Here is a 21,305-nt window from a genome sequence, read left to right as displayed (position 1 = left end):
GATGGTAGCGAGACCATGCACACTTCATGAAGCTCTGAAGACGCCTTCTTTCTCTCCCACTTGGGACAGTTCACAAATAGTAAAGGCACAATGAAGGAAAAGAAAACCCCAAGTAGGAAAAAGTCTTAATACCTTAAAAAATGTCAAGTAAAGTTGTTTCTAATGAATTTCGAAGACAAATTCTCAGAAAAAAAGAGATAAAAACACCTCTGAAGGGTTATGAGATCCATTAAGCACCAGCTGGCAGAAAGGAATTGAGCCTGTGATGCAAACTGCCATTATAGTGCATGCAGGGTAATGGAAGCGGCTGGTGAATTTCGAACCGGGCAGTCAACTTTCCTGTCATTGATTTCTCTGCAGCTATAGCACGGTTTTAGGTCAGTATTTTATTATATGGCATTTCCCACATTAAATGCTGCAATATGGGTCACAATTATAATTAAACTACTGTAACTTTCCACAGAAAAAATGCAGCTAAAACTGATATATATATATATATATATATATATATATATATAAATTGTTGCAAAGTCATCCTGTGCCCGGGGCCATTGCTATGCTGAAAAGACACTTAGAAGACAGTGAAAACACCTACATACACTAGTGTACACTATGAGATAGGGTATCCCTGCGATTGGCATGACCTCCCCTATAAGGCCCTAGTACATATAGGGCAGGGGGATTAAAAATACCTTTAAGTCACTAGAATAGAATAGGGCAGGGCAGTTTAAAGGCCAGCAGCCCTTTTCTGCATTTGCGTGTGTGCACTGCTGAAGCCTGACGTCAGTTTAAAAGCAGCCCTGTGTTGCAGAACTGCTTCTAAAATGCTAATTGTACCCAAACCCGACTTTGGTGTTTCGGGCACTTACAAATTGATAACCTACAATGTTGTGGCATATTAGGTACCCCCAGGGTCTCCCATAGGGGCCCCAGGGGTGGGGGGCAGGTATGTATAAGGAGGATCCTTGAAAAATGAGTTTTATTAGCCCTGGGTTTATTGAAATTGCACATTTCACTCCCAGTATTGTGCTTCTCAAAATCAACTTTTGTGCTAGGAACACTGTGGAGGGAGGATCTGCAATATTTGCATCTATTCAGAACCTCTAAATGTACTCCTAGGTGTTCTAGGGGTGGGGGGTCCTGTAGATATAGGTAGGGCCCTTATAAACAATGTTTTATAAGCCCTGCGGTTGGAGAAATTGCCCAGTTCATTTTCCCCTTTGCAGATCCCCAGCCACATAGGTTAACATGGCAAGTAGTTATTAAGTAATAATTCCCGCTAGGATAATCATACAAATACCATTCAAGGACTTCCTGAATGGTATTGATAAATCCAACAACAGGGTATTGTTGAATTTCTCCTAAAGTGTACAGACAAGAAGTTGTAAGACTTTGTCTGTACGCCAAAATTCAGCCCTCTAGTGCTCTGACCTGATTGGGCAGAGTTAAGTGGATTAGTCAGGCTGTTTTGATTAGGTGATCAGTAGCCCCTGGGGTTGTCCAGCCATTCTGGAAAGGCATGGTTCTACTACATGGGAATGCCAAAGCAGGGGGAGGGTCATAAAACATCTTCTTCACAGAGAGTAGGGGACAGACAGTGTACGTCGGGTCCAGGTTCAGCGCTGCCCTCTGAACCCAGGCAAATGGTATTCACTCAGACCTTGCTACAAATTACTTCCTGGTGCATAGCACTATTGGCTCTTAATTAGTTTTTAGGCGCTTCCCAGCCTCTCTCAAATAAATCCATAGCCCATGCCGCTCATTGGCTTATTAATATGCATCTGGAAGTCTGTGATGAGCTTTTTGCGCTTATGTGCTTTTTCAGAGGGCCAACCCCATCATTTCCACACATTTCGTATTTCCTTGCCAAGATTGTACCTCCTCTATAAAATTTTTGTAAGTGTAAAGTGCCGGGGGTGGAAAGGAGGAAGTAACCTTGAAAGAGGAGGATATCGAATCTTAACACAGCTTCTTGAATATGAAGGGTCTGCAACGTGCAAAGATCATGCACTTTGAAGTCATATTTGATAGGCATGCAGCTGGTCAAGTTACATTAAACATGTTTAAAAGTGCTTTTAAGATAGCCAAAAGAAACACACATCGCATTCAGGTGCCTATGCACCATAGCTTGTTTTGGCCGATTGACAAAGTAAAACAGACTTAAAGTACGCAAGGAATCAGACCAGATGTTCCTTGCTGAAGATCGTCTTACGAATTACTGGGCAAACCATTTTAAATTTAAGGGCATTATTTCTCTGAAAGACATTTTAGTTTCTATATAGAAGTGATACTGAGTGATGTCCCCCATGTGAACCTTCAACCCCAAAGGTGAGGTGCAGTTGTACTAATGTCTGAAAGTAGCTTAGTTTAAGATAATCAATGCATTCATTCGCTTTTCGGTGGAAGGCCTTCTTTCTCTGTTGGCAATTGACTTCTTTATTGAAAGCAATTCATTTTAGAAAGACTGGGCATAAGTAAAATAAAAATTACAAAATGACCACTTATTGTAAAATGGCTCACAAGCATGTATTTATTTATCCTGAAATTCTGTAGAGTGCTGTGTATTATCCTTTGGTTACTCCACAGCGCTTGACGGGTGAAGAATAGATAAAAAGAATGGCAAACAACCAAAGATCATTATTTGAATATCACTGGTCCCTACCAGCGTGTGAATGTGTGTAGTAGCTGGAGGAGTCGCTTACCTCTAGGCTTTGTTGAATGGCTAGTGGACAATAAACGAGCAGAGTCTTGGAGAGTCCCAGAAGTCGGTCAATTATACTTTGGTGCTGAAGGATCTCCACAGCCAGCAGCTGGAAAAAATTCAAGCCAACAGCTCAGGCCAAAACTTCACCATACATCATCTTTTGAAAGTGCACATGTCTAGGAATAGTAACTTCCTGCATAGGTTTTTGGCGGTGCATTGATTAACTGTACAATTAGGATTTAAAGGGTCACACAACATGTCCATAATCTGACACACATGACTAGAGCTGCAGAGAGGATATCAAAGTAATTGTTTTGAAGATTGCTATAGATACATCTAATTCTATGTGTCCATAAGTCACTCCAAAATAACTTTACAATAGCTTACAATGCTTCTCACAGCTTATGCAAATAATGTTTAATCATTTCCTATGCCCTGATCTTATTGCCAACAACTTGCTGCTCCCTTACTGGGGTGGGTTCCATAAGATCCAATGCCAATAAATAAAGCAAGAGTTTAAGGATGATCAGCATGATGAAGGGTCCCCAATATCAAATTACCCTCTCTTATTTTTTAACATCATTTCCTAGTCATTGTCTCAGTTGAAGTTCAGGCAGTGACCATTTACTGTCTGCCATCAGTTTCTTAATCAATGATCTTAACTATGTGCTGAAAAATACACCAAACCCTACACCAGTCATCATCATGTGACTTTAGTCTCAACCAAGCCAACAGACATTTGTTTAGTTCCTTGCTGACCACGCATTTGTCATCCACACTTAATTGCCTACTGCCTTCTTGTAATTCAAATGTGTAAAAGACTTATTCCACATGAACCATTGCTCTCTGAGCACCTCTGATCATGGCATTGTACCCACCATTATTCATTCTCCCGACAAATGTCAGTCGTTACATCACATGTAATTACATTGCTGTAGATTATTACCTATACATTGCGATGTTTTGCCTCAGGATACCTTTACATCACAGCTTAGAGTTAAGTGAAAATGTCTCTTAAAACATTGTTTTACACGAAGAAAACCACTTAAATTCATGTTATAGTTATTTCTAGAAACTATAACTCATGCCCTAAAGTAACTATTAGTCACGTCCCTACCATGCAGTGTTGTCATCAATTGTATTTATTTAAGGTAATTGTAGATCTCAACATTCATCAATGAGGTAATTTCAGATGATGCATTGATGTTATCAATGATGTAATAGAACATGTCATGAGTGATGTAACATGTTCTCTAATTAGCAGTGCATGGTGCAGGGGTGAGTCATTGTTACTTTAGGACACGAGTTATAGTTACTAGAGAAAGCTATAAATGGTGAATGTCAGTGGTTTTGGCCATGGAAAAAAAAAGAAATCAATAAAAAGCCCTTACAGCGCATTATGGGGCTCCTGCCACTTATTTATCATTCTTTTATTTTTTTATTTATTTTTTGGTTGTCCCAGTGCTCACCAGGGGCACTTACATCTTCAATTTTTGTTTGGGGTTCCGCAGTGGGAGCCCTAGGCCACCATGGCCCCGCAGGCTCCCTGCAAGCAGCCCCATGGGCCGTGCAGAAGCCAACCACACATTTATTAAAACATTTTTTTCATTGGGGTGCTCTGGTGCCCAACCGAGAAACCCCACATTTCCTACATTGGGAGCTGCAGGAGCAGCCCTAGGGCCCCCACATCCCCGTTGCGGTGGGGTCCAGTATTGCTCCCATCTGGAAGGAGCGTTTTTTCTTTCGGCTCCCGCAGGGCAGGAGCAATTCTTTGTCTCCCTGTCTGCAAGAGTGCGAGGAAACAACGGTGTCCGAGGAGTTAGGTCCCCTGGGCCATTGTACCAGAGCTTCCCCCAGTGGATGGGGTTACTTTGGCCCTTTAATCACCCTTTTAATTTAATGGCCATGGGGATGGGATTATTAAGGCTCAGGGAGGATAATGACATGCGCCCTCCTTTAAATCAACATCCCTGGAGGATGGAGTGCCTGGGACCACAATAAGGCTCAGAGGGGTGAGGGGAGCAGAGCACCCCCTCACCTTCATTTTTTAACTCGCCCCCGTAGATGGGGTCTCCAGAGCCTGCCGCCCCACTAACCTGAACCCTTTAGGAGCAGCTGTCAACATCTGATACTACCCCTCCAGGTCATGTGCTGGCCATTGGTCGACACTGGGGAAATCTGTAAAGTTCCTTCTGGTGCTCTGTACCAGAGGGAGTCCTTTAGTTTTTGTTTTTTTTACATCCGGCTGCTCAGGAAGAGCTTCACGAGCAGCCGGATTGCATCTTTGTTTACTGTAATGATGATCAGTGTGCGCTGATGTCATTACAGCAAAGTGAAAGTAAAAAGAGCCAATGGGCTTGTTTACTTTCACTGCATCAGTGCTTGAAGGACATAGCTCAACCCCGAGCACTGACTGCTTTGGGAGAGGTTTTGATGGAAAGAGCAAAACCTCCCCTTTCCAATACTACCTCTGCCCAGTGAATCCCTGCTTGGAGATCGCCACGGGAGAGCAATCCCCACACAGGGATTCACCCAAAAGGCACCAGGGATAGAGGAGTGGTTCCTTAGGCAAGGGCATGTGCTACCCCAACCTTATTTGTATATTTCAGTCTTTCTGCCCTCCTGGGGGGGGGGGTGGGTGGAGGTGAACCCCCCGATCTGCCACCCCTGGGGGGATGTGGGGGAAGCCTACTAGATGACTGGGAAAGCTTTTTTTTTACAACAAAAAAAACCCAATATAGAGGTGGGGGCTGCCCTCCATGGGCATGCCCCACTAAAGTAACATCAGTCTTTCTGCAACCCTGGGAGCAGATGAGGTTGAGTATCCCCAATCTGCCCCCTTGGAGGTCAGAAAGCCCATGCCTACTATGGGCATAGTCATGCCCCCATCCCCAAAACAAAGAAGACAGTCTTTCTGCCCCTCGGGGGGGGGGGATAGGTGCAATTACCCCTAATCTGCCCCAGGAGGGCAGGGCAGAAAGCACACTAGACACCAGGGAAATCTTTATTTTAAAAGAAAATATAGAAGTGGGGGCTGCCCATATGGCCATGCCCCCATCCCCAACCCAGATTAGACTATCTATCTGCAACCCCCATCTCCCTACCGGCAGGTGGGCGGTGTGATTATCGGTGATGGGGGTGGCTGTCCCAAACTTGTCTCCAGGGAGGGGGTGCGGGGAAGGGGGTTTGGAAAATCCACCGGACACCAAGGATTTTGCCTTTGGCTCACCCCAGGGTTTTATTTTCATTTTTTAAGCATTGGATCTCATGCTTTCTTTTCACTTTACCACAGATTGGCCAATGGACCGCAAATTCACTCTAAAATTTTCCTGGGATTCAGTATTTGAGTCCTAAAATGGCTCCCATCCCATTTTTGTTGATGTGGTGGCAGCCAATCAAATCATATCTCTAGATCCGTCAGCTCCGCAGATCCTCCTTGGCATGAAATATCTATATTGGTTGAACCTTAATATCTCTAAACCTATTGAATGGAATTACACTAAATCACTAAAAGAACACTTTCTAGCTCAAGATCTAGTTTTTTGCCAAATTTGATGTAATTCCGTTTTTGCTGGTGCGGAGTCTAATTTTCCTATGGAAAAATGAAAGGGGAAAATGCATTCTGGGACCCCCTCTTTTCTTGGCACCCACTTGCAGGATCACCTGAAACCATTTCAGGCAGGGAGCTGAGGTGGATGAGACTTTAAAAAAATAAAAGTTTAATGAAGATTTCTCAAACAGCAGCAAAGTTATTATCAAACCTAAGAAACGTGGTCCTAACTATAACCACCCAGTGCCAACCACCATGAATGATGTGAGGTCATGAGCAGTGCATGTTAGGGGCCCAAGTTATAGTTATGCCACAAACTATAATTGGCGAATTTCAGAGTTTTTAGACGTTGAGAGTTTTTATATTATTAACACCCAACTAGAATGTCACTTTAGCCTTTGTTTTTTCAGGTTTTTTTTCTCATAATCATGCACCTCTCCTACGGAGTACAGCATTTGGCCATACATGCCAGAGGGTTGGCCACAGGGCTAGGCCCTGCATCCAATCCCCCACAGGTGGGTAACCCTCCGTCGCACATGGCATTCTGGAGTTTGCATTGGAGGATGGCCGCAGGGCTTGGCTTATGGCCAAGCCCTACAACCAACACCCAGAACCTTCTGCCTCACATAGCCTTCAGCCATGCACAGCAGTAGGTTGGATACAGGACGTAGCCTGCAACCAGGTCCTGTGTCCAATGTTCTTTGAGTATCCAACTCCATGTATAAAACACAGTGGGGTATTTTTATGCATGAAATGCTGGTTTTGTTTTACTTTTTTAATGTTTTTTTTACTGTTTTTCCCTTTTCCATTTTTTATCACTGGTCAACTTTTTTAGTTTTTTTTTTTTTTTTTTAAATATAACTACTGTTTATTTTTTTATTTTTTTACAAAGAAAATGCATATTTATCTTCTTTGTTGCTTTTTTTCTATTTCTTATTACTTCCTTTATTTTTAAAAAAGAGTCTTTGTGGTGTTTTTGCAGTTGCTGCTCCATGGTCATTGAATGTATTCTTTTACTACTTAACCACAAGCCACAACTTTATTACCGTGTATGTTGTGTCTCCCAAAATGCTAAATGTTGCCGTCATTTTCTTCTTCTTCTTGCAGTACTTCTTTGGAGCAATTGGTTGTCTACCGACTGCTCGTTTCTTTTGTACTTCTGCACGGGCTATGGTGTTTGCCCTTAGGTGCGTGCAGGTTCCAGTAGTTCCTATCGAATGCTGAACTGTCTTCCCTCTTTGAAGCACCTTCTGGCACAAAGTGTGTAACCTCCTGTGCAGTCATTTCTTTTTAACAGCTGGGATTTCAGAAAACTGTCACACCAGTGATTCCTCTGCTGGCTTTGCGTCTTGTGGTGCTTCTGAAGTGCATAGGAGCACAACAACATCAACATTTTCCAATGGGGATCCTTGCATAGGAGTGGCAGATGATGCACTTTGTATTCGCTGGTCTCCAGTTCAGTCTGAGGCCATGATGGCTTCAGATTGTTTGTACTGCTAATGGTCTCTATTAAACATCAACCTAGTAATGGTTATGAACAAATATCATTTGTGGTTGTTTCTAAAGGGTGTGGGATGTTTAGGAACTGCCTCCAGAGTGGCCAATCAAATGGCTGCTTTAATTTTAATTTTACCCCGCACAGTTGCAGGGCCTGGCCTGTAGCCAGACCCTGCCACCAACAGCCCACATGTGGCCAACCCCTCGCCACACATTGATTTTGGCCAATTGTGGGGTTGGACACAGGTCCTAGTCTGTGCACTGAGCCTAGGCACTGCACTCAACCCCTCACAGGCGGTCAACCCCCAGATATCGCTACACTACATATTTCATGTTTTTTCAAAGAGATTTTTGGGTTCAGCGGTACTGTACAGTACCACCAAGCATCAGCCCCCTGTACCACGAGACCATGCAAGCATCAGTTTGTGAAGCCTGCATCTGAAATAGACAATTAGTCATAGATTCTTTACCTTTTGATAATTCAAAATGCGTCAGACTGGATCTGGAGAATTTTTTCGGCAGCCGTACACCTGCGCGTTGAAAGGTGGCGTCGGTCGGCTCCGCATTCGGCATTGGCGTCGGGGTCGCTGGGGTGATGTAATGGTAGCTACTTAGACACCACCCTCGCGCACTGACATCAGTTCTTTCTTTTTCCGCGCCAGCCAGCACAGATCTGGAGAGAGCGGTACCTCCAGTCACTTTTTGACGGACTTTTTGCCGACTTTTGTCAACACCGTTTTTGAATCTCCGATTCCTGGTGCACATCAGGGATGACCGGTTTCAAGGCTTGCGGTTCCTGCCGAAAACCGATTTCAGTGACGGATATGCACCATGTGTGCCAGTGGTGCCTGGAATGCGACCACGATCCCAAGTCACGTTCTGACTGCCAGACCGAAGTCTTTGCGAGAGCGGTCCTGAAAGCTGCTCGAGGCCCGGCAGTCAGTTCTGCGACATTCAAGGTCCCGGTCGCACTGGAGGTTGAGGGACCGGTCGCAGAGCCACCAACATCACCATCACTCGTCTTAGAAGTCTTCTAACTCCTCAGGTAAGTCGAAGCACAAGAAGTAGAAGAAGCATCGTCGCTATTTGACTACTCCTCGTCCGTCGGCCGATGCGACGAGGGATGCGGGTGGTGTCCCGCCCGCAGCTCCGCATACAGAGCCCAAAGGGTCCGCTCCGAGTTTCCCTCCCTTCCAAGGACCCGGAGCGACCCTTGCCAGCTCCGAAGTTTTTGTGAAGCAACGCATGCCATATTTGGGCAGCCCAACTCTGCTGGCGTGCCTTTGGGCCGGCGGACTCGGCTGGGGCCCTGGGCCTTAGACGACAGCGGCTTCGGCACCGCAGGGTTCCCTTGGATCCAGGCCTGGATTCGGATCGGCACTGGTCAACCTCATAACACCTCCACTGGCATCGATTCAACCAGCACCACGCCCGAAGCCGATGCCAGTTGTGTCCCCAGCTGGTATCAACCCCAGCCTCCATCCCGACGTGGACACGGAGCCGGAGCGACGTCTGCTGAAGCCGGATTCTGCACAGACGGGTACTTTTGTACCCCTATTCCACCCTGGTTCTTTCAGCTCAGATTTGCAACCAGAGGAGGGTGTGGAGGACAGGGAGGGGTCTGGAGACCCTTTAACTGACCAGTTGGAGCATGATCCGGACTGCAGAGAGGAGCTGGGGATGCCAGTGGCCTGGATACCTTACCAGACCTTGTCATGTTGTCTCCTCCTACTGTGACTACAGACGAGGGAGCTTCTTACGCAGTGGTGTTACGTAGGGCGGCAGAGGCTCGCAACCTCGAGCTACTTACGGTGGCAGTCAGGACTAACCTCCTGACAAAGGTGCTTCAACTGGCAGCGAGCTCTTCAGAGCCCTGCTGCTGTTTAATGAAGCCCTAACTGACATCCTTTTGGGCACCTGGTCCAGGCCCAAGACAGGGGCTCCTGTGGATAGGATGCTTGTCCGACGCCACTGCTGGCTCCCACCTGCATCCAGACCCACTTTCCTCTTCCAACTCCCCACCCTTGAGAGCTTGGTGGTCCAAGCCTCGACCTCCAAAAGGTGCATCCCATAACGCACCACCCAATAGGGAATCCAAAAAGCTGGACCATCTGGGGAAGAAGATGTTTTCTTCCTCCAGCTTGGGACTGCGGTCGGTAAACACCGCATGTCTGTTGGGCCGTTCCATCCACTATGTGGGATACGGTAGCGCAGGTGCTGCCCCAGTGCCCTGAGGTGGCCCTGGCCGTACTCTCCCATGCAGTTGCCGAGGGGAGAGACGCGGCCAAGTTTACCATTCGCTGTGGACTGGACACTGCCGACTCGCTAGGCAGGACGATTTCAACGTCGGTAGTCCTTCGGTGCTACGCTCAGCTCGACTGGTTTTTCAAGGGATTTCTAAGCTGCCCTAATGGACATGCCCTTTGATGGCAGTCGCCTGTTCGGTGACAAAGCAGACAACGTGCTAGAGCACTTCAAGCACTTTCAGTTTACCGTGCTCTCCTTTGGCCTTACCAGCGCCCCTCGGGTGTTCACGAAAGTGATGACTGAGGTCGAGCTCATCTGCGCAGATCAGGCGTTCCAGTCTTCCCCTATCTTGACAACTGGCTGTTGAAGGCGGGTTTGCCCCAGGCAGTCGTCTTCCACCTCCAGACTACGGCGGACCTCCTGCATTCGCTGAGGTTCACTATCAACATGCCAAAGTCACACATGTCTCTCTCAGAAGCTCCTTTTCATCAGAGTGGTTTTGGACACGACGCAGATTTGGACTTATCCTCCTGAGCAGCGAGTCCGGGATATTCAGGCTATGATTCCGATCTTTCAGCCTCTATCCCGGGTGTCGGTCAGAATGGCTCCTGGTCCTTATGGCCTCCTGCATCCTGCTAGTAGATCATGCCAGGTGGCATATGCGGGCTCTGCAGTGGGACCTGAAGTTGCTGTAGGGCACAACATCAGGGGAATCTGTCCGATTGCGTTCAGATCTCAGAGGGCACTGCAAGGCAATTGCAGTGGTGACTAACGAGCCAGGATTGGGTCAATGGCATATCCCTCTCCCTTCCCCAACCGCTGTTCACAGTGGTGACAGATGCATCACTTCTGGGGTGGGGTGGCCACATGGGACAGGCGGAGATCAGAGGCCTCTGGTCTCAGGAGGAGTCCGTGCTCCAGATCAACCTTCTGGAGCTCCGGGCGATCCGTCTTGCACTGAAAGCATTCCTTCCCTCTGTCCGGGGAAAAGTAGTGCAGGTGTTCATGGACAACATCACCGTCATGTGGTACTTCAACAAACAGGGGAGGGTGGGGTGGGGTGGGGTGGGGTGGGATCGTGGGCCCTAAGTCAAGAGTCTCTCTGTCTCTGGACATGGCTGTAACATCAGGTCATATTCACCTGGCGGGTTCACTGAACGCGAAGGCGGATGAACTCAGCCACAGGTGCATGATGGATCACGAATGGAGTCTTCACTCGGAGGTGGTGCAAGGTCTCTTTTGGCGGTAGGGAGAGCCTTGGTTAGATCTATTCGCCAACGAAGAGAACGCGCAATGTCAGCAATTCTGCACGTTGGAATTTCCAAGGCGGCACTTGCTAGGCGACGCTTTTTGTCGCGAGTGGAGTTGCGGTCTTCTATACGCCCTTCCGCCTATACCACTTCTGCCCAGAGTGCTGAAGAAGATCAAGCGCAACCGGGCCCAAGTCATTCTTGTGGCTCCAGATAGGGCACGAAGAGTCTGTTATCCCGAGCTATTATACATGGCCATCGATCCTCCAATCAGAGTGCCTCTTCGGGAGGATCTTCTGTTGCAGCAGCAGGGGACGGTCCTCCACCCAAACCTGTCCAGCCTCCACCTCCTTGCGTGGAGATTGAGTGGCGACAGTTGACTGCCTTTGACCTTCCTACCGAAAGTCAGTGATGTTATCTTGGCAGCCAGGTGTCCCTCCACTAAAACAGTATACGCCTGCAGATGTAACACATTTGTGTCATGGTGCTCAACAAAGGCTGCGGATTCCCTTTTTGCCCCTTTTTCCAAGGTTCTCTTGTTCCTCCTTTCTTTGGCCCAGCAGGGCTCTGCTCTGGGCACTCTTAAGGGCTACCTCTCAGCCATTTCAGCCTTTCTTAGGCTTTCTGATCAGACTTCTCTTTTCAAATCCCCTGTTGTCAATTGCTTTCTTAAGGGCATTACTCATCTTTTTCCTCCTATTCCCTTTGTAATGCTTCAGTGGGACTTGAACTTGGTGCTTACTTTCCTCTCAGACTTCTCACTTTAAAGACTGCCTTTCTGGTTGCCATCACTTCTTCTCGCAAAGTGAGTGAGCTCCAGGATCTTTCTTCCAAACCTCCTTTTCTGGCGGTTCATCCAGACAAGGTTGTCCTTCGAACTCGACCCTTTTTTCTTCCTAAAGTGGTTACTTCTTTCCACATTTGTCGAACATTCACTCTGCCCACCTTTCTTCCACCTCTGCATCCTTCTAAAGAGGAAGAGAGGCTCCACCGTCTGGATTCAAAATGTGCGCTTTCCTTTTATTTGGATCGCACCAAACAATTCTGAGTGGATGACCAGCTCTTTGTTGGCTATGTGGGTGCCAAAAAAGGCTGGGACGTTCACAAACGGACCATCTCCAGGTGGGTCGTTTTGTGTATCAAAGCTTGCTAGTCTTTGGCAAAGAAGGAGCCTCCAGTGGGATTGTGCACCCATTCCACCAGGGTGATGGCAGCTACCACTGCTTTGGGATGGGAAGTTCCCCTCAATGACATCTGTCAGGCAGCTACATGGGCATCTCTGCACACCTTCACAAAACACTACTGCCTGGACAGTCAAGTCAGTACAGATGGCTTCTTTGGCCGTAAGGAATCTCTAACTAATTGTCTCTTTCAGATTAACAGGCAACTTACCTTCGGTAACGATCTATCTGTAAGAGAAAAGATTAGTTATAGATTCCTTACCACCCCACACATCCACCATGTTCTGCAGACTGACTTCTAGAGTCAGGGAATTCCTTTCAGGGCCCTAGTTTTGTGCACCAGTGTAGGAAAGTGGGTTTCTGTTGCAGTAACCCCCCCACTTTTTGCCAGACTACTGATGCACTTTTTCTTGCTGTGTCCTGGGTCCCTGCCAATCAGGTTCCCAGGGCCTGTGTTCTTTCCCCAAAACTAATCCAATTGGCATCTCTGGCCACAGGTCAGCCCCTAGTAAATGGTATCACAGGTACCCAGGGCACTGTGACCAGACATCTAAGGGCTGCAGCACTTATTGTGCCACCCTTAGAGGCCCTGTACCCTGACACTCACACACTGCCTTTGCAGGCTGCGTGTCTTGGTGCAGAACAAAGTGAAGGGTCGACATGGCACACATCCCTGTGTGCCATGCCCACAAACCACTGCCCTGGCATACGTCAGTCACCCCTCTAGCTGGGTGCCCTATGCAAGTGGGGGGGTACAGGTGCATGAGCCCTGTGCCCCTACATTGCCCAAGTCCATTCATGGGCCCTGTAAGTGCAGTGCTGCCATTAAGAGTATATTGTGCTGGGAAGCTGTCATTACGAATTCCACAGCACCATAATGGCTACACTGCAGACTGGGCAGTTTGGTATCTAACTTCTCAGCACATTAAACCCACAGGGATGCCAGTGTGGGATTTAATGTAAAATGCAAAACAGAGGGCATCTTAGAGATGCCCCCTGAAAGTTGACCAACTCCTAGTGACTTGACTGAGTGGCTGCTTAGGCTGCCACCGCCAGACATGTTTCTGGACCCCTGGGTCGAGAGCTTGCTGCTCTCGGGGGCCTGAAACAATGCACATCCAGGGACGAGGTGCCAAGCCTGCTCCCCCAGGATGGGTAGGGTTCACGAAGGAGAAGCTTCAAAAGGCATGCCGCCTTTGTGAGACTCTCCAGACCATTTGCAGCTTTCAGAAACTGGTCCCAACTGGTTCTACCCCCCACTTTGGATGGGAGAACCAGCGAGAAAAACAAGTGAGGCAGGGAGGTGTGCCCACCTCTGCCAGGTCCAGCCCTCAGGTGGGGGAGGCAAGGTGAAGCACAACCTAGAGTCCCTGCCATCATGAGGATGGGGGGACCCAGCCAACCAGGGACAGGCTCCTGCCCCCTCCCACAGGAGAGTGGCGGAATAGGGGGTGTACCCACCCCAGGGAAGGGACCCACTGGTCCCTGCCCTTTACCTACCTGTAACGCCCCTAAATTTAGTATTCAGGGGGGCACCCTGAAACTTGCTTCCTCAGATTAGAAACCACAAGAAAAGAAGATAAGAAGAAGGACCGAAGACCCGTGCAGAGCTAACAAGATGACGACGCCCACTGACTTGGCCCCAGCCCTACAGGCCTGTCTCCCCTCAAACCTGCTCCTGCGAAATCCCGGCGTGTCCTGCAGCCAGCAACCTCACAAACCCCGGAGGACCTGCCTGACTTCACTTCAAGGACTCTATCGCCCGAGAACACCGGACGTGTTTAAACTGCAGCTCTGGTGCCAGCCAGAAACTGCGAATCCAGCACACTCTGCACCCGCCGACTCCGGCCTGAGCTCGAATGAACCAACACCACGAGGAGGTCCCCCTGGCAACCCCAGACCTGCCTTAAGCCTCCAGATGCCGCCTGCAGCCTCGAACCAGAAGACCCTCCCTACCGCGAATGGAGCGGTTAAGAAAGTCCGACGCGAAAAGGCACCGCTGCACCCGACGCCCCATGGCCTTGTGTGCCCAAACCAGCGGTGCTTAGCCAACCCATGACATCCCAATTTACCCCTCGAAGTGGTGGTAGCAACCAAAAGGTCTTCATCCCCGAGCCTGCAGCCTTACTTCAAACCGGAGGATCTCCACAGAAAACCACAGGGCACCCGATTTCAAAACAGCACTCTGCACCCGGCCGCCCCAGTGCTGCTGAGGGTGCACTTTTGGTGCCTACTTGTTTCCCCCTTTGCCCTGACCTAAACCCTAGGAGCTTTGCTCTCACAGTCGTGTGGCCTGCTAGCCGGCAGCCACCAACCGGAGACCCCCTATCCTCCATAGGATAACATTGGGCCTCAACACTCTGCACCCGGCCGCCCTAGTGCCGCTGAGGGTGCAACAACAGTGCATCACTGACCCCGAGGGACCCCTTAGTCTAACCCCAGAACCTTAACTTCCACAGTTGTTTATTACCTGCAAACAGAAAACCTGTTTTTCTTCCATAGAATAACATTGACACTTTTCTTTCGAAAAAAACGACTAAGTGTGGAGTTTTGAAAACTTGAAATATTCTTTAAAAATCGTAACAATAACCTAAACGCATTTTATCAACTGTTTTCAGGAAATGTACCAGTGCTGAATCTAGGCTTCCAGCACTGAGTCAGAAAAAGTATCGTAAAAGTTACTTGCAATTATTGAACAAGCCCATTCATTCGAATGTACTATACCAGCTAAGTGTTGCAATCTGCTTCCTTAACTGTAAACCAAAACCAGTATAATTTCTACTGCAACTTTGAACTGTGTTCACACAAGTAAGTTATTACTGCAAAGTATTTTTATGCTTACCTGTACCAGGCTTGCTTGGTTATAGAAATAAAACAGTATACATTTTATACAAAAACAATTGGCCTAGAGTTCAGTTCCTGTGTGTGTGTGAATTCATTTGCTGACTGAGTGTGTACATCAAATGCTTAACACTGTCCTCCGATACTGCCTTACTGCTCGACCAAACTACCACTTTAGAGAGTAAGGTTCTATCTAACTTTAACCTCTGCCTACCTCTGGAGACTCTTGGACTCTATACACACTGTACCTCACTTTGGTGCAGTATATATAGAGCCAGTTTCTTACAACCAGTGGTCAGTGTCTTGCATGGCTCTGCGCTTCTGGCGTGGAATGTCGTGTAAAAGAACGGACTTCAGTGACGAGGGCGGCATCTAAGTTGCTACCGCAACATCATCCTGGCGACCACGACGCCAACGACGAGAGTGGAGCCGGCCGACGCCATCTTTTGACGCGCAGGGGTACTGCTGACGAAACAATTCCCCGGATCCAGTCTGACGTCTGGGGGTAATTCAAAAGGTAAGGAATCTATAACTAATCTATGTCTCTTACAGATATATCATTACCGAACGTAAGTAACTTGTTCATTAGTCTTATCTTACCAGTCTCTCACAGAAGTCCCTCAGTGCCTCACAGGGTTCCAGCTAAAATACATATATATAAATATATATATATATATTTTTTTTTTTAAAAAAACATTTTGTTCATGGGGGATCCTTCTGGTACCCTATGCCCCTCAGAAGTGCCATGGGGTCAGAGTAAGTCTAGCCTCCGCCCTTATGTGCGATTTCTTTTTTTATTCTTCTTGAGGACAAGGGGACAGAGTCCCTGCGTCCTGTTATGGCAGCCAATCAGATTACTGTTGGGTGTAAAAAGCCCTCTCAGCCCTCTTATCCAATTAGAATTGTTTAGCATTTTAAATTGCAGTGCCATAGGAATAAAGATCTAGTTTTCTGCCAAACCTGGTGTAATTCATTCTGGTATATTTTCTGTACCCCTTCCCAAAATTCCTATGGAAAATGTTTTTTTGGCACTCCCCCCTTTATCTCGGCCCCCTCTTGACTGATCACCGCAAATGTTCCAAGAAGGAGCTGTGATGGATGAACCTTTTTGGGGAAAGTTTTGGAAGATTCTTCAAAGAATGCCAAAGATATTAGAAAAACAAAAAAACACTCTTCCAATGGAAACTGTGACCTAACTATATGTACAAAGTGGCGACCGGCATTGCATTTTTTTTTTTTTTACATGGCTAAGACTTCTTATTGAATGTTTGCTAGTGGTTTTTAAGTTTGTATTAAAAGAGCATTAACTGTGAATTATTCACCGTAGTTATGTATTCATATGCAGGATATTTAGCTTCCTTAAACAAATAAAGTTAAATTGAAGGTTCACACAATGTTTGATCTTTCTTCCAGTGCTGGGAAAAGCACAGTCATAATCAACAAGTCTGACAAGCTTAAGCCTAGATACAAGCATCTACCAATGAATCCTTCTCAGTGTGTCAAAAAAATACACTTTGTATACACAAAACCCAATCAGCAAAGATTTACACTGTCCCACATTGCACTTTCCTTTCTTTACTATAACTTGCGACCCCACCACGTACTGCTTATTACCTCACATATTACATCATTCATATGGTATATGACATCATTGATGACATCACTGAAAATACCAGTCATATACAGCACATATTGTACATGTGTGTCAATATCATGGAATTAGCATAAGCTCTGGACACAAGTGATTGTGCATGTTAAAAGCTATATAGTACAATGTTTACATTCACTAAAGTGTGAGTTGCAAGTATTACTGCAAGTTAAACAAGGTAAAGGCTGAGAGCAGCTGATGTGAATAGCAGAGGTATGTTCGAAAGTGGATTGTGGCTTAAAGGCAAAGCCTGTGCCAACGCTTCTGTTGACAACAGATTCTCTACCAAAGGATATCTAGGTGTTTGCCCATGTTAAATAGCTATCAAAGTGTATGTAGAAAGGAAGTTTTTAAGATGTGGATATTTATTTCCAGAAATTCTCTGAAGATTTTGAGGCATTACAGATTGTTGAATGATGAAGGATGCAGGGGGGTCCCCATCAGAGGTCGTTTATCTCCTATTGGTGTTGTAAGCATTCATCTAAGGTGTTTTACCATTGTGCCCATCTCAGGAATGTGTATGAAGGGTATTTTACTAATCTATGGAGGGTTGTCCATTGAGCCTGGCAAAAGATGTATTTTTGTTGGCAAATGTATACCTGTCAATCTTCTGGACATGTGAAGTTTTTAACAGTTGGTATACGGTAACTGACTTAGTAAACCAGCCTTCAAAAACGGAGGAGGGTGGAGTCAGTGAGGAATCTGCAGGCAGATGGAGTATCCACAGGAGGATTGTTACCGAAGGAAAGAAATGTTATTTTTCTGATGAATTACTGTACTTGCAGTTTAGTCACCTTTTGAACAGATGATCCAAGCAGTGGGATTGAAAGGTTGGTTACCTAATAAGGACAGAGCATGAGAAGTGACCTTCCGTCCACATCTCCAAATCGAAACATTAATGCTCAAGGTGTGGATAGAAGCCCAAGTTGCTTCTTTGCAGATGTGTGCAATAAGGACTACCCTTGCATAAGCAGAAGTAAAGGACTTTGCTCTGGTAGAGTGAGCTCTGATGCTCTCCGGGGGTTCTTTGTAAGCCGAGGCTTGACATTTTAATGCATAATATGAGCCACCTTGACAGAGACCTCTTCTGAAGGGCTTTACCATTCATCTTGTCTGCCTAGCCTATGAAAAGCTCTTCGCCGAGTTGGACGCCCTTGGTATGGTCAGTGTAAAAAAGGACTGCTCTCTTGGGATCAAGCCTATGAAGTCTCTCTTTCTCTTTAGTGGGATGCGGAGGAGGAAAGAAAGCAGGTAAGGTGCTGGACTGTCCCATAGGAAAGGACATAACAGAACTAGCTTGCTGGGTAAGAGGGTAGAGGGGGGGCTTGATGCTCAGCGTCTGCAAATTAGTGAGACACCTCGCCGATGAAATGGGTATGAGAAAAACAGTCTTAAAAGTAAGCAGCTGTGAGTGGCAACTGTGTAAGAGTCAAATGAGGAACACCTTCAAAATTTTACGACAAGATTAAGATCCCATTGCGGCATTACGAAAGGAGACGGTGGAAACATGTTGGGTGACACCCTTCAGAAAACTCAACTATTGGTGATTTGAAGAGAGACGGCTGGTATGGGAGACAGAGAAAGGCCAACAAGGCAGATATGTAGCTCTTTACCATACCGACTACGCACCCCCTGTTAAGCTAACAACAGGGTGAAGCCTAACAAGTGGGCATTAAAAGGGTCTACCGAATTGTCCATACACCATTTGACAAATCTACCCCATTGCCCAGAATATGCAGTGTTGTTTGAGTGTCTGAGGGCTCTACGGATAACATCCGCCACTTCAGGAGGTAGGGAAAAATCATTCAGGTTTCTCCGCTCAATCTCCAGGCATGAAGGTAGAGAGATTCCAGTGCCAATATATTTACAATACGGACTCTTAACTTTCCCAATAATCAGCCATCAAAGTGGGTAGGCAGGCAGGTCAGTGAGGAATCAGCCATCAGAGTATCCACCAGAATGATAGGTTACCACAGGTAAGTAACTTTTTCTTTTGATGAATACTTCTACTTGTAGATTACTCATCCGTAGAACAGATATCACAGCAATACCCTGCCCAGGATGAGGGTTGATGTACGATTCACAATAGGAACTCCTGCAAGACAGACCTAGAGTAGTGCACAGCCCTATGCACCTCTGCATCAAGACAGTAATGTGTAACAAAGGTGTGCAAGGAAGCCCACGTCTCCGCTTCACGTATTTCCGCAATCAGAACACCCCAAGCAAATGCAAGTGATGGACTTAGCCCTGATACCTTCAGGCAGATCCTTCTTGGCAAGGGCTTAAAAAGTTTTAATGCATAGGATGAGCCAACAGGATAGAGTCCTCTTCTCAACCGCCTTTCCCTTCTTGACTCCACAATAATCCACAAAAGAGCTGATCATCAGCGCGATATTCCTTGGTGCGGTACTGGTAGTAATTAACCACCTGCCTAGGGTCCAACTGATACTACCATTCCTCCTCCTTCGAAGGAGGAGGTGGAGGGTAGAAGGTTGGAAGGGTAATGGATTGGACCACGTGAAAAGGAGTGATCATTTTGGGAAGGAAAGCAGCCCCTATTTGCAACACTGACTTGTCTGGGAAGAAGGCAATGAACGGGGTACGACAGCTCAGGACCTGCAACTCCCTGATCCACCTAGCCGATGTGATGGCAACCAAATACACTGTTTTAGGAGTCTCCATGCGAAGGGTACAACTGTGTAGGGACCCATAAAGAACATAAGAATCACATTCTATCTCCAGTAGAAGATGCCACTTGTGACTGGCAAGATAATGCCAGCTCAGCTCTGATGTTCAGAGACCCCACTAGGTGATTGGCGGTGAGTCAGAACCCTTGGCGGTGCACCCAAGACCACACTCTCAAAGCCTCCAGTCACAGGAGGCAAGACCCTACTCCCCCTTGTTTGTTCATATACCACTTCACAGTTGTGTTATCTGTCAAGATCTGGACGGACTGATCTCCGATGAAAGGGAGGAAGGCCTTGAGCATCAGCAGGACTGCCCAAAATTCTAGATGGTTGATATGAAGAACCTGCTCCTCCAGAGACCAGTAGCCCCTAATCTCCAGAGGAGCTCCCCACTCCAGGTTTGAAGCATCTGTCACTTCTGTGGTCTCTGCCATGGTCACTGCCAGAGGGGGAAGTAAAGGCCATCCCTATGCCAGGTTTGCCTCATTCCCACACCTGGACACATCCGCCGCAGCTCCATGGGAGATCACAATCCAACCTGGCAGGCCTCCCCTGTACTCTAGCCACTGCCTGCGGAGGTACCACTGCAGGGCCCTCATGTGCCAACATGTGTGCATGACTAAGAGAAGGCATGAAGCCAGCAGATCTTGGAATTACAAGATTCTCAGGACACCTGGCTTGAAAGATCCAGGATGTCTGAGATTTTCTGTAGAGGAGGGAAGGCATGGAGAAGGGTAGGGTCCAGTACCGACCCTATGATCTGGAGTCGTTGAGAGGGCTGCAGGTGAGATTTGGGCTTAATGAATGAAAAGTCCAGGACGAACAGGAACGTTGGCGACCACAGGTGGTGAAACACCATCTCTAGTGAGTTGGCTTTGAGAAGCCAGTCATCCAGAAACAGAAAGATCGGCACACCCAGATGTTTGAGATGGGCTGTCACCACTGCCGTCACCTTGGTGAAGACTCAAGGTGCCGATGTCAACCCAAAACTAATATTGCATAGAACCCATCACAAATTGCAAGTATGTCTGATGGGACCACAGGATTGGGCTGTGGAAGTACACAGTCCAGTGATCGCATTCAGATTCCAAGCTCCAACACCAGAAGAACTTGAACTAGGGTCAGCATCTTGAACTTCTTCTTTTTGAGGAAGAAGTGTAGGCTCCTGAGATCTAGAATAGGGCGCAGGCCGCCATCCTTCTTGTGCACCAGGATGTAAGTGGCATAGCAAAATTGGCCTATTTCCTAGTTTGGCACTTTAGCCATCACTCCTTTCATAAGGAGAGCTGTCATTTCCAGCTGCAACATGGTCAAATGTTGGGGGCGAGGGGGATGGAAGCTGGAACCTGAAAGAAGGGAAGGGTGTAGCCCTTTTCTATAATTTGAAGTACCCACTGGTCCAAACTAATGGCCTACCAGGCCAGAAAAAACAAGACACCAGCCCTCCCACAAGCTCAGTGTGGAAATGAAGCAACAAACTAGGCCTGCCAGGGGGTTTGGCTGCTGCTGACGCTGTTGATATTGTCTGAAACTAAAGGAGGAACCTCTCCCAAAACCGCATAAAGACTGAAAGTCCTTGGCTGGCAGTGAAAGCTGAAGTCCCAGTGACCGTGCCATGACACTTGATGTCTTGAATCTCTCCAGCGACAAATCCAACTTATCACCAAAGAGTCGCACCACGTTAAAGACTCATTAATTTG

General features: G+C 47.1%; 1 protein-coding gene across 5 annotated transcripts in view; it reads right to left on the bottom strand.

Annotated features, from left to right (window-relative positions):
- LOC146830407 (microtubule-actin cross-linking factor 1, isoforms 6/7-like) overlaps positions 1–21,305 on the bottom strand; it is a 456,496-nt gene that overhangs the window by 301,998 nt on the left and 133,193 nt on the right. For all 5 annotated transcript variants that reach the window (XM_085604595.1, XM_085604596.1, XM_085604592.1 and 2 more), the window contains one exon: positions 2,703–2,810. In XM_085604595.1, coding sequence (XP_085460721.1) covers positions 2,703–2,810 — 108 coding nt within the window. The remainder of the gene's footprint in view (positions 1–2,702; positions 2,811–21,305) is intronic.

The sequence above is a fragment of the Triturus cristatus genome, chromosome 5_1 (assembly GCF_964204655.1).
Source record: "Triturus cristatus chromosome 5_1, aTriCri1.1, whole genome shotgun sequence".
NCBI lineage: Eukaryota > Metazoa > Chordata > Amphibia > Caudata > Salamandridae > Triturus > Triturus cristatus.
This window is presented reverse-complemented; position numbering and strand designations above follow the sequence as displayed.